The sequence below is a fragment of the Chiroxiphia lanceolata genome, chromosome 1, assembly GCF_009829145.1.
Source record: "Chiroxiphia lanceolata isolate bChiLan1 chromosome 1, bChiLan1.pri, whole genome shotgun sequence".
Classification (NCBI taxonomy): Eukaryota; Metazoa; Chordata; class Aves; order Passeriformes; family Pipridae; genus Chiroxiphia; species Chiroxiphia lanceolata.
In genome coordinates this window covers 123,818,306-123,831,866 of record NC_045637.1, presented here as the reverse complement: position 1 = coordinate 123,831,866, position 13,561 = coordinate 123,818,306, and the positions used below count along the sequence as shown (strand labels likewise).

The 13,561-nt window shown below is 36.6% G+C and overlaps 1 protein-coding gene across 1 annotated transcript in view; it reads left to right on the top strand.

The window, feature by feature from the left end:
* The window catches only part of DNAH11 (dynein axonemal heavy chain 11), a 93,097-nt gene that overhangs the window by 24,920 nt on the left and 54,616 nt on the right, over positions 1–13,561 (top strand). Inside the window, 4 exon segments of the mRNA XM_032688805.1 lie at positions 8,641–8,743; positions 10,534–10,564; positions 10,567–10,699; positions 13,197–13,353. Of these exon segments, the coding sequence (XP_032544696.1) occupies positions 8,641–8,743; positions 10,534–10,564; positions 10,567–10,699; positions 13,197–13,353 (424 nt within the window).

Genomic DNA, 13,561 nt, shown 5'->3' with positions numbered 1-13,561 from the left:
GACATAGAACCATGGAGCTGATGATCAGAAGACATTATCCATTATCAACTCCTCTGTAACAAGTTCTCTTTGAGGGTTAATATTTGATAGGAAAATACAGAGCTTGGAAAAGAAAGATTTATCAGCCAATGAAGCTTTTAGGCACTCGCAGTAGGTAAAGCTATTTATTGCCAACTATTTGCCCAAACAATTCTATGTATGGTGAAAGCCAGGGCAAACATTAAATTAAAATAATTGAGAAATTAAACCAACTACTTCTTGTACCAGCCTTTGCTTCTCTACCAGTTATAGGGAGACTGGCATTCTGTAAAGGCTGAGATGGAACCAATGCATTTCAGCTACAACCGGATTTCAAAAGCTTCCTCATAGAAGAAATTGAATAAAAAACTTTAAGTAGAAATACTATGTAAAAGTAATCCAGTAAAACAATTTTTTGTAGTAATTGTGTTTGAGAATTAGAGAATGGTGTATTCTGTTTCATCACGTTCTAGAATTCAGTCCTAGCCAGAGAGAGAAACAGAATTTACTGTTTGCTTTTAAAACAAAACTGTGATGTGTGTTTGATGGGTTTTTTTTTCCTTTTCAATTTTAGGCAATCTTTGTTCACACATCTGAGACTGCACATCTCCAATACTGTATTGATTTACTCATAACAAAAGGCAAACCAGTCTTGCTTGTTGGAAGTGCTGGAGTAGGAAAAACAGAGTTTGTAGGCAATAGAGTTGGTGCTCTCTCTGAAGACCAACATCCCTTTCAGCTACCACCACGACATCAGAAGTGCTCCAGAGTAAGTTCCATGCAGGTGCCAGCAACTTATCTTCCCTCAACAACAAAGATAAAAAACATTCCACAGTTATTATGGTCTCATCACAGCCACTGGCTACTGCTGTTGTCTGGGCATTGGCAAGTTCATTGCTTTGAAAACTGGAAAACTTTGAAATATGTGGCAGGCAAGAGGGAAGGAGGAGGATGAAACTGTTTGGAGCAAACTGGAAATGACACTGTGCTCCCACAAGTGTCTTGCTCATTGTGGACCAGAGAAAATTTGGCTATGCCTATGTTCACAAGAAGCCTTGACCCAGCTTTGTTTAGCCTGGGTGCCTCTGCATGGTGCCTGTAGATGTACCAAAAAGGACAGTCAGGAGCTGGGCTTGCTTTGCTAGGCACCATACAACACCCAAGGAGAGTCAATCCCTGACTGGTGACCTTTGGAGTCTCCATAGGTGAGATGGATGCAGATCAAAGTAAATGTTAATAGAATGCACCAGTGGAGGAGGCTGTATGTTGGTAGATTTTGGAACAAGAGGAGTCAAACAGTCAAAGCAAAATAGGCTTATGAAAGCTCTGTGTCTCTTTTGCTCTTCCTGGACAGAATAATCAAGGGAGAGCCCAGCTGTCAGTGGATATGCACTCTTTGCCTTCCTTTTTATTTTTAACCCTTCCAGTAACTTGAACTGATACAACTATACAGAAAAAATTATGTACCCTCTTCACTGTACAGCTTTTCATAGCATTAAAAGCACTAGAGAAATAAGTTAACACACTGGTTTGTCCTCTCATATGTCTGGGAGAATATTCTGAAAACAATTTTTCACTTTTATAAACTTTCCAAAATTTTAGAAGTCTTCAGATAAAATCTTTAGAAACATTTGTGTTTGCTTGATGTGTAATTTAACTGATTTTTCAATCGTCTAATTTTTAGCCAACCTACATTGCTACTAATAGATCAAATTTTCACCAGGCTTAAAAAATATGTATAAATCCAAAAATTTTAATTGTATAAGTGTTTACCCTGTTTTTTCTTTCAAGTCTTGTGTTAATTTCTTCTGTATTCAGATCAGATAAGCAAAGACCATTTTCAGTCTACCCTGTACCTTAGTTTATTCTTCTAAGTGTTTCCAAATTCACATTAACATAGAAACCTGCATTAATAAAACCTAATCACTCTTTTGCCCCTCAAAATGAAGGAGAGATTAGGAGAAAAGGAATCTGCTGTGCGTAAGAGTGAGATCATGAGCTGTTGTAAACTGTCATAGCTCCTTTAATGGGGAAGCAGCCTTAAAAGGCTTTCAGAAATTCCTCTAATCAGAGAGGTTTTTTTCAGCTAATGATTCCATTTCAGTAGCAACCATGACCATGGCACTAGAGTACAAAAGCATACTTTCCATTGCAAACAGAAGCTGATAAAAGGAGGTCCTGGGCACCAAATGTTGTGTATTCTTCTTGCAAGAAACTTCTTAAATAAACCAAAGATGTGAAGTCAGCATCACAGGGCCTTACTCTGCAAGTGTATCACACCTATCAACTGTCTTGTGACATAAACCAATTTATGAACCTTTAAGGATTTGCTTTGAAATGTTAGTAGTATTCCTTCATATTTTAAGTCAGTGTTGTAAAACTTCCACCTGTTCCTTCTAAGAAAATTCAAGACACGAACAAAGAAGTGGACTCATCTGGTTGTCTGCAGCTCTTCCTTCTGTCTGCTGCTCTTCAGCCAAGCCCCTCTTGTTAAATGCTCTGCTAGCAAATCCCTCCACTAATCACAGTGGGTGAAGAACTGCATGACAATCCAGAAACAGGTATATTGTGTTCGCTTTCCGTTGTGTTTACCACATTTTTTTCTGTGAGCTGTGATGGAACAATTTTGTACTCTCATGTATGGCTCAAAATGACTGCCTCTTATGTTATTTTTATGTTTGTGTGTACAAATGCTCCTTCCTGTAAAATGCATTCAAGTGATACACCGAAATGCCTCCATATGTCTTAGGCTATCACTCCAAGCAATTCTTTGGAACAGTCAAATTGGGAATTGGGAATTTTTTTAGTAGAAAGAGTCATTCACAGCAAATTACACAAATGAGCACTTTAAATTAAGTCTCAGTTCATAAATAAGAGATTAAGAGCTGAACTTGAAGTGCAGTTATTCGCTACATTGCCATGTTCTTTCCATAGTTTAGAGGTTAAAAGATTTTTCTTGCAGGTCATATCACTTTTAATGTACAGTCTTTTCTGTCAGTTCCCATCTTATCTGTATCCACATAAATTTTTTTGAGGTGTCTGCTAGAGTGGGTGAGATTAGCATGTAGCGTAGGGTTTTATTTAGCATTTCCCGAAGGCATATGACTCACCCGCTCTGCCTCTAGAACAGCAGAAAATTTCAAAATGTTACTTGATGGAGGAACGTTCTGATGCAAACTAATATTAGTACATTAGGTCTGGGGTCTTCAATAATACTAAAGTCTGGAACACTGCCACAGAGAACAAAAATGTGTAAATGTTTATAGATTGTAATTGTGGACACTATATAAAATTTAGATAAGGTTAAGGATCAAAAATGTGAATTCCTAATTTGGGGCTTAAAAGTACAGGTATATACCAAGCTAAAAGAACAAAATTGTCTTTTACCTAAGATTTTAAGGGAATTAAGAGACTTTAAACCTACCATATGCAAATAGTTTCTGCAAAAAGTTTTTTCTCTTCTGTGGTAGAAAGGCAGGGTAAGTGCAGTCATGACCTTTTCCCCCCAAAATTTATGATCATCCAGTTGCAGATATGTTGAGGTTCTCCATTTCTGTCCTGTCCTCCATCACACTTTCTTTCTTTATCTACTTACTTTACTCCTCCAGTCAGTGACCATGCTTTAAGGTGACTGTGACTAGACAGAAGTGTCCTTGGATGCATTTTTTACCTTGGTTGAATTGGCCAGTCAAAATCACTGTTGAGGTTTGCAGATGATTAATTTCACTGAAAAATCTAAGATGACAACTCAATACTTCTGTAGTCCTAATGGAAACTGCTTGCAGTTATGTATTTGTTTATACTGCTTTGCCTAAGAAACCAAAATGTCTGCTGCAAGTCAGAACTGTGGCAGTGCTGTGACATACAGCCTTCAGCTGTCCCTGTGCATGTGCAGTTTCCATTTCCTACAAGATCTGGTGACCATGTTGCCCAGTTTTTAAAGAAACAAGACAAGTTCAAAACCATACACTTATATTGTGCTCTTTTTCTTTTTTTTCTTTTTTTTTTTTTCCTAACCCAAAGTATTTAACATACAGCCCAATACAATGGAAAAAAAAGAAATGTCTGTTTTATCCTATTCTACTTATTATACATGGAACTGTTAATCCTTTTTTTCTTTTTCTTCCTCACACTCCTTTCTTATTGAAAAATATTAAAGTCTTAAAAAATGTGGCTTTGATCATCTCAAAATCGATATCAGGTGTATCCCAAATTCATGATATTATTGACTAGACAAAATAAAAAATCTGGGTTAGATGCACAGAACTTTTGAGAAATCTTTTTTCTCTTGCCAAGCAGTATTGAGTCTGCATGAAAATCTCTCCTGTGCTGTAAGGATTTGAACCACTGTACTCCCTAAATTATTCATAACCCCCTTTGCTTCAAATCCCAGCTCTGAATGAGACAGACAAAACCTTGGAATTTAGCGTGCTCACTGAAGATGAGAGCCCAGTCACTGGGACATGCTGAAAAGTTTTCCTTGAAGTCCACCAATTACAGTGGTTTTATTTTGAAAAAACATTTATGTGGTCATTTAAACTACAAAAATATATGACCTCGGAAGGAAGAGTGTTAGTTTTCCAGTCTTGCTTTAATAAATTGCTAGTGATTTCTGCAGGTGCTTTTTTCCATGTACAAAATAGAAAGAGAGCAATTGGAAATCAAACTTTCATGGATGATGAATCCCTTCATATGTATCTGTGGAAAGTGGCAAAAGTTGAGGAACGCCTCATACTGAAGATGAGTAATATACTAATGCTTAATAAAAGTTGTTTGCTTCTGTGTTCTCAAGATGACTTAACAGCTTTCTGTAGTTATTCTTTCCCTTACACATCTAAAGGAAGCAATGCAATTGATAAAAACTTTATGAACTCAAAATTTGTCTCAAGATTTTACAGTTCTGATGAATATGTAAGGGTCTTTAAATTAATTTGTTGAGTGTTGTAATAAGTTTGTAACCTGATGGTCTGCATTCAGCATCATGTAAGTAACTCATTTGGAGTAATAGGCTGAAATTTAATACAATCAGCTTAATTTTCCTTAGTACAGGAGATACCACACCAGATTCCTGATTAAATGTCCTGATCAAATGAGATTTTTAATTCATATTTTTACACTTTACATATTTTGGCAAAGTTTAATCCTTGTTTAATCCTTCCAAGGAGGAGAAAATAATCTACTCACTGATGAACTCTCTGAGTGTCAGGATACCAAGGGATTTCACATTCAAAGCATTTCAGTTTCAGAGGATGCAGATGGATATGCAATGACATTTTCAAAAGCTGCAAAGTAGTCAATCAGCTAAATCAACAATACTCTTCTGGAATTCAGAACCCATGGTGATGCTTTCTTGAAGACAATCTCTGAGTTTCACTGATTACCAAGGATCTCAGTGGTTATAGACACCACTTGTAGGTGATGAAATGTTTCACAAATTTTAGCCAGCATGATTTGGAATTCTTGATTTTGTTTAGTTTCAGTATTGCTTCATATGGTAATAATTTTTATGCATGTCGTGTTAGATTTCAGAGTTGTTTGGAAAAAAGCTGGAGAAAAAGCTGATCCTACTATCATCCAGTAAGAAATGAGAAACTTATCTATTTTGTTTATGATTTTAATATGGCTGAAGTGGATAGATATGGAACAGTTCGATCTCCTGCACTGATTCAGCAGTGTATAGGTGATATGTTTTGAAGCTGGCTCCCTGCCAAGTCTCCAAACCTTACCACCAGAAGTCCCCCCCCCCCCAAACCTCAGGGAGAAGAGGGAGAAAAAACAACCAACTAAGAAAACCCGAAACAAGAGAGACAGCTAAAGTGATATATAAAAATATATTTACACTTATGTTACAATTGAAATATATATACAATTTAAAATATATAGAATTTCACAAGGGAAGGGGAAGGGGGAAGGGAAAGGGAACAAAACCAAAATAAAATATATGTGTATATATATATATCTGCCAATCAGTAGCCCGAGATCTAGTAACTAAGAGTTAGCAAAGAAAATATCCCACCACTCTCCTTGGGACAACCGAGAGTCGCTCCGGTACGATCGCCGGCAACCTCCACCTCCCAAGGTCGACAAGGCCTTACCAGGCCTCGCTCCCCAACACGACAGACTCAACAGCAGGGAACCTGCACCTCCAAGCCGCCGGAAGGAAAGAGGGCGAAGGCCTCTCCTCCTTTCTTCTTATAATCTGGTTTACGTAAAAATCGTAGGGAATACTGGGTAAATCTGGACCCTTCCTTGGTTACAAACTGGTCACCAAGGAAGGCCTAGCCCAAACCACCACAATAGGTTATGGACACTGGTGAGCATTTACTTCTTACTTACTGTTATAATTTTTGTGTTGTGGTCCATGATATAATCCCTAAGCCACACAGAAACGGAAAGCTTCACGATGAATTGATTAAAGAGAAAACATATGCTCCCTGGAGGTTATAAACAGTTTTAGAACAGAGAAGCAGAAAGTAAAGGGACTATGGAGAGTGGAAGGAAAGTATCTTTCAGCTGCTCTTGATGGAACTGCTGGATGTTGACTTCATTGATTGACCCATTGAGAACAGGGATATCTGAGATACAGAAATTGACTCACTGAATTCCAGTTTGCCAGATATTTAGCCTATACCAACCTCTATCTTTTGTTCACCGTGTAAAGGCAAGAGACAAAATCCATAAAAACTTAATGATACTGGTCCAAATGAATGGACTTTCTCTGCCCTGGTCCAAATGAATGGACTTTTCTCTGCCATGAGAAGAAAAACACAGAAGCTGGCCATTGAAGTATAATTAAGATGATTTGGGCAAATAAGGTTATTCCCTTCTTAGTTTCCAGATGACAATTTTTTAGTATTTAAAATATATTAGCGTCCTTTCACCAGATCTGTGTAAAAATAAAGTTTTAAGTTTAAAATCAACTTATTAGTATTTTATTTCATTCTGTTACAGAGGGACCAATATTTTCTGTAAATAATTCATTGCTGTCATAAATACATATTAGATTCTTGTTTATTTACAAGTACACCATTTTTATGTAACATGAAGAAAATACGTGACTAACAAAGATACAATTTGGTGAATGATCTGGTAAGTAAAGAAGTCTTCAGACATTAAAAAAGCGAGTTAAATACACATAGCTGTCTTTCTGTGTATTGTCAAAAGGAGGTGCACAGACAAATAGGCAGGCATTCCACTCCATTAGGAGGCTGAGTGTTGAGTTCTCTGAGTACTCAGTTCTCTGCTTCTTCACCATGTATTCAAGGGTTTTATCCACACCCTTAAAACTTCTGTTTCATGGAATGTTCTTTTTTTCACTGGCAGGTACACTGTGATCTGACTGTAGTTGTGACAAAATGAGGCAATAACATCTGTACTGTTCTTGCATCTTTTAGTGCAAATGAATTATATAAGCTTTTCTGTAGATCATACTTCATCCCATGAAGGAATGACACCAGGTGTCAGCTGAATATCTTGTTAAGGCACAAGACATAAAGACAAAAAAAAAAGGAAGTGACTGCTCAAATCTGAAACAACTTTAGCTTGGAGAAATCAATCTGGTCTAATTCAGAGACATGCAAAGCTAATGTCTCAATGCTCTTCTGTTTTATTCCCAGAGCTAGATGCTATTTGAGCATTTTTTTGAAGTCTCAAACAAAAAAAAACTTCAAAAACCTTTGGTTTTCTCGCAAAGATTTCAGAGTCAGATCTCAAAATTCCTACTGCTTAAAAGATATGATGCTTCTTTCTTTTGAATTGTTTTAAATTCTTTTGAAACAAAACCAAACCAAAAATTAAAAAACTCAATTTTAGAGAACAAATCAAATTAGGAAAAAAAGCTGACCATACCATTCAGGAAAATGAACTTAACCATTTGAGAATTCTAAAATAGAGTAAAATTTGTTGGATGGGAGGAAAGAGAATGCATTATACTATGAAGTTCTAGGAAGAATTTGTTGATTTAAGCAGGGAATGGCTATTTACGACTTTCCTTTTACAGTGTTTTTTTACCTGCTTGACCTAGTTCAGATGTATACCAACTTCTAAAGAAACAAGACTCTTCATATTTAGACAATGGGAACACAAATTGCCAGCAATTCAAAGCCTTTTTTTTTTTAATTTTACTTTTTGAGTGACCTCCTTTTAATTCACCTGGAGCTGTGTCATCTGAAGAGCCAGAAACAGTATCTATTGGATGATTCTGCAAATAAAGGAGCATACCACCTCATACTCTATGATGATCTCTGATGGTTTTTTAATTAATGAGATCTGTAAACTTTGTCTGCGATGATTGTGTGCATTCTCAAACTGATTTGTACTTCCTTTGACTCATCCAAGTGTGTTTGGAGCCAGTTTTATTTAAAAAAAAAAATCTTTATCATCAGAATGTTTTGTGAGAAAGTAGTATCTTAATTGCAACATAAATTTTGAACAAAATATTATGTGATAGAAATTTTTGGGATTATTCTTAATTTTAAAATGTCAATCCTATTTTGATACTTCCATGGCTATTTGTATCTCAGATTTCTCACAGTACAGAAATTATTCTTGAACTGAGTTTAAGCCTGGAATTGTACAGCGTTTCAGTGTTTTGTCACTAATATTAATTATTTTCTTTCTCAGGTATGATAGGCAGAAGCTAACTATTAAAGAAATTCATAGTTGTCAATATGTTGCTCATATGAATCCAACTGCTGGCAGCTTCACTATCAAACCTAGGCTCCAGGTATGTTTTGAAGTGTCATATTATAGCAATCCTGTATTTAATACATGAAATAATTACTATTTAGTTTTTCACTACAATAGGTAGGAGAGGAAAGGGAATAGGAGAAAATGCAGTGTTTGAAATTTAGTACAGATTCAAAATCTTGCTTTTCCTGTAGCTAAACAGAAAGAGACACACCATATTTATTATGGTATTGAGAGTCCCCTGAATTTCTTAGCAATTGCAGTCTCGTGGTCCTTCACCTGGCAGATGTGTCCTTGGGGCTCATAGCCAGACATGCAACTGCTGTGGAACTGCATCAAGGATGAAACTAGAATGTAAGTCTTTTCTGTGATACACAAGCAGATTTATGTTCACCAGGTTGTATTGTTATTTAACACTTTGTTGACTCTTATTTGCTGTCTGATGCTGGAGAATCTTCATCTCTTTTCCCCTTTTTATTTCCAGAGACATTTTACAGTATGTGCTTCAACTTCCTTTCTTATTGACTCTAAGACTAGCTCAGTTGGTTAGAGCCTGGTGCAAATAATGCCGAGGTTTGGGGTTCAGTCCTTGTATAGGCCATTCACTTCAGAGTCAGACTTGATGTTCCTCATGGGGTCCGTTCCAACTCAGAATATTCTGTAATTCTGTGAATCATTCCCCGGTTATCATCTATAGCAATATAGTTTGCTTCAACCTCCATCAACAAGCCTCCACCAGTAATCAAGACTACTCCAGCTGTAGTAAAAGCAGTCATATATCTATATAGGTGGTAGTTCAAAACTTCCCACCAACTGCCATGAAGTTCCACTATATCTTTAGTATGAGAGGTCTCTCCAATGGCTCACAAGTCTAATCAATCTGTTGATCTGCCTAACAACACTCTATTATTGTTGCTCTTTATTATCTAATGACATACATTGGATTGTGGACTAATGGAGAACAGATGCCTTTTGTACAAAGTACAAGATAGACCCTGCCCTAAGGTGACTATGGTCAGGTAGATGAGATGTGTAGAAAGGTGAGAAAGAAAAGGTATTTAAGAGAAATAGAGCAATGGTTTGCGAAGTTTGATATACTTTTTTTTTTTGAGAAGAGAAGGTCAACGTTTCAGAGGGAAGAACAACTTTCTGAAGACTAGGTGGGACAAAACAGAGACTGAAGAAGCTCTGAATCGATAATCATAGTATCACAGAATCATTTAGGTTGGAAAAGACCTTTAAGATCAACGACTCCAACCATTAGCCCAGCACTGCCGCATCCACTACTAATCCATGTCCCTAAGTGCCACATCTACACATCTTTTAAATACCTCCAGCACTGGTAACTCAGCCACATTCCTGGGCAGACTGTTGCAGTGCTTGACAATCCTTTTCATGAAGCAGGGGCTGAAACCAGTAGCCATACACCAGAGCAGAGATTAAAGAGAAAAATGAGGAAAGGTCAGTTTGAATATGGTTATAATATGGTCAATTTGAATCTAGGTTAAGCAATGACTTCGTATCACAAAGAAATTATTGCTCGTTAGTTTTAAGTAGTTTAAACATAAACAGTTACAGATATAAACAGCTTTGCTAGTAGTTTGTTTGGAGCCTGCCTGTTTGGATGTACTGTGCAAATGCTTTGAGCCCTTACTTGCACCTACTTCTAGTCTTTCAGTGCAGAGTGTGTGGGTACATCAATCACTACATTATTGTAATGTTTTTTCTTGAGAACATTTTTCATGTGCTCTTTTTTGGAGAGTTTTTTAACCATTATTTTTCTCTCTAACTATGTAATAGAATGTGGAAGACCAAGTGTAGCTGCAGCCTTGGCTCGTCTATTGCCATTTTTCAAATGCAGAGCAGACCCTCATTGCGAGCCAGTGAAAGCACCTGAACTGCTGAGTAATATGCTTCCTGGGAACTCCTCAAGCTACAATAAACTGCATGCCTCTATGCACCTAGTCTTATTTGAGGGTGCCATGCAGCATGTGTAAACAGAATATCATCTATAAAAGGGAGCAAGTAATTCATCATGATGCTACCAATGTTTGCATGAAGTTGCTTTTTACTATTCAGAAGTTGTTGCAGTGCAGACTCATAATGCTCTTACTGGAAGGCTTATGCAGGGCACTATGCAGCAATAGTGCTGATAAATACACTTTATTGATGATGTTATAGAAGAGTAGATTGTGGCTCAATGTTAAAACTAACCTCCATTTTGTTTATTTAAACAGGCGTTCACCCTTTTTTGCACGCTATAGAAATTTACACCACTTATTTTCTGAGGTTGGAAAGACAGTCTATAAAGCTGTAGACTAAGTCTACCTTGTCTTTTAAGTAGTTAATGATGTAACAGACCTTTATAAGAAAACCAATATTTACCTTTTGTTTCCAAGAAAGGGAAAATGCTTTTAAAATGAGATTAATTCAAAACAAGGACAAGTAATACCTTAAACATATACTAAATTATGCCCCTGCATGGCAGACTTGAAGTTGCTTTGCTGCCCAGCCTTGTATTTTTTTAAATTTAAACCAAGCAAGACTTCTAAGTGTCATCATAGATTTATTTTATTTATCTGTAGCTTTTTTTCATAGGTAAGTTGACCTTATCTCAGTTTAATGTAATTTGTTTTTCTTATGTCAGGATATATCTTAGTACCCATTATGGCCCCAAATCTCAACTTCTGTTTCTGAAATCTGATTAACTGCATTTGCTTTGTTTTCCTTCATGGAAAAAAATCAGCCAGTTTTCAGTAGACAAAGTGAAGATTTTACTGAATAAGTGAGGCACAGAGTTCATTGTTGCTCCTTGTCATTATTTGTAATCTTTCTTGAACATATGCAGTCATTCTAATCATGTGTAATATCAGTCATTTCCAGAAAGAGACAGAGGCCCATGCTGGCAGAGATTAGTTTTGTTAAAGCAGTTTCTATTATTTGCAGTGTCAAACGGTTTAACACACAAACTTTTCTTCTCATTGAGTTGGACTAGGATTTCAGTGTCATCATTTTTCACTTTGCACATAATCAGGCAGGAGCTATGTAAGAGAAGACACTCTTGACTAAGCAGTCTATTGTAGAAGTTTCTCTCCAAGAGGATTAAAGAAACGCTTAAATTACAAAGATAATCATATGGATCTTTCATAGGGACTGTAGATTTTGTTAGGCTGATTTAGAGGTTGATGTGATAATCATCAGAACTGCAGACAGAAGCCTTCTCAGGTATCACTAGTTTTGCTTGAAAATGGTGGTAGGCCATTATCTTCTCTCTGAAGTCTAGCAACCGAGAGTAGTATCTGTTTGCCAAATAAAGTGACAGGGTGTCTTAGCCGTACAATTTGGCAGTCCTGGAGAAGCAATTGTGAAATTTAAACCTGTACATTTTTTCTGCACCTTTTATGGGGGTTTTTTTATGGATCCATTGTGAAATCATGAATAAGGCTGATAAAGTTCTACGGTGAAGTCAAAGAGAATTGGCTTCCAGTAATGTTTTGGTTGAACACGTTTCTACCTCTTTATTAGATGCAACCAGATTAGACGCATTATCCCTTTTATTTAAGGAGGTTCTTATCAATGTTTTTTCAGGGGTTACTTTTTTCAGTGGCATGAGACACAGAGAATGAAGGGGATGCTTTTTGGCTTGTTTTATTTATACATGAAAAAAAATTAAGCATAAACTTGCTGCCTCTAAGCTCTAATCTGCTGAATTAGACTTTCATGCCTTAGAATCTGTATCTGATTTTAAAAAAATAAAAAATTGTGAATATTTTTAGATGCTTTTATGAATTATTAAAATATCAATTGCAAAAGAATTCTTTTAATGTCTAAAATATAATTTTTGGGGGGAAGAATTACCTCAATACACACATTTAAAAATTTTAGAAATTAAATCTTGCCTGATTTGGGGGAAAATTCTTATCTGGCCTCATTCATCCTATAGTATTCCATGATCAGCAAATAAAAACATGCTTCAAATAGTCTGGGCTAGATATTCCAAAAGTAAATTGAAGTTTGATGCAAATTTTTCATTAGGTGATTTCTTGTCCTTCAGCCTTTTTGGTGCAAACTGCCAGACATGAAATTCTCATGTGCTTCTAGGGTCCAGCCAACCTCCCTTCAAATTAACTAGGTCTCTGTTCTGAGTCCAGTCAGGGCCCATCAGGATCTTGGGTTGATGCTTTGAAGTAACTCAGTGTAAAGAACAAGCAGTCAGACAGTTCTGGTCACTGTAGAGGTTACTGCAGACCTTCAATATTTGACGAAGGAAAAGAACTTTTCTTTCCTCTTACTCCAGTATTGGATAGAAATAAAATGCTGCCATGAAGGTAATGTACTTTTAAGTGTCAGGAGAACATTACCTCAAAAATAGACAAAAAAAAAGAAGGAAAAAAGGAAAAAAGCAAGTGTGATGCAATAAAAAGAAACTTAGAAACTTGACTAAGGATGTTGTTGAAGTCTACATTACTTTATTGGTGTTCTGTCATCAGGTGCCAAATCACTCATTTCCTAGAATTCCCTAGGGGTTGTGCACTTCTGATTGGAGTAGGTGGTAAACTGAGCTTGTCAAGGCTGGCAGCATACATCTGCTCCCTAGAGTTTTTCCAAATCACACAGAAGAAAGATTACGGGATGCAGGACCTCAGGGTAAACTGATAGATATTATTTGAACCTTTAGAGTTCACTGCTTCAAGAATGTTGTTGCACAGGCTTGATAAAATCACAGGCGAAACAGTAGAATTTACAGTAACAACCCCTTTGGTTTCCAGCTGGACCTCTTGTTTCTTTATTTTTGAAAAATGGGTGGGCAAAATGTATTTTAGTGTCTGTTTAAACGCTTCACAGAATTTTGGTA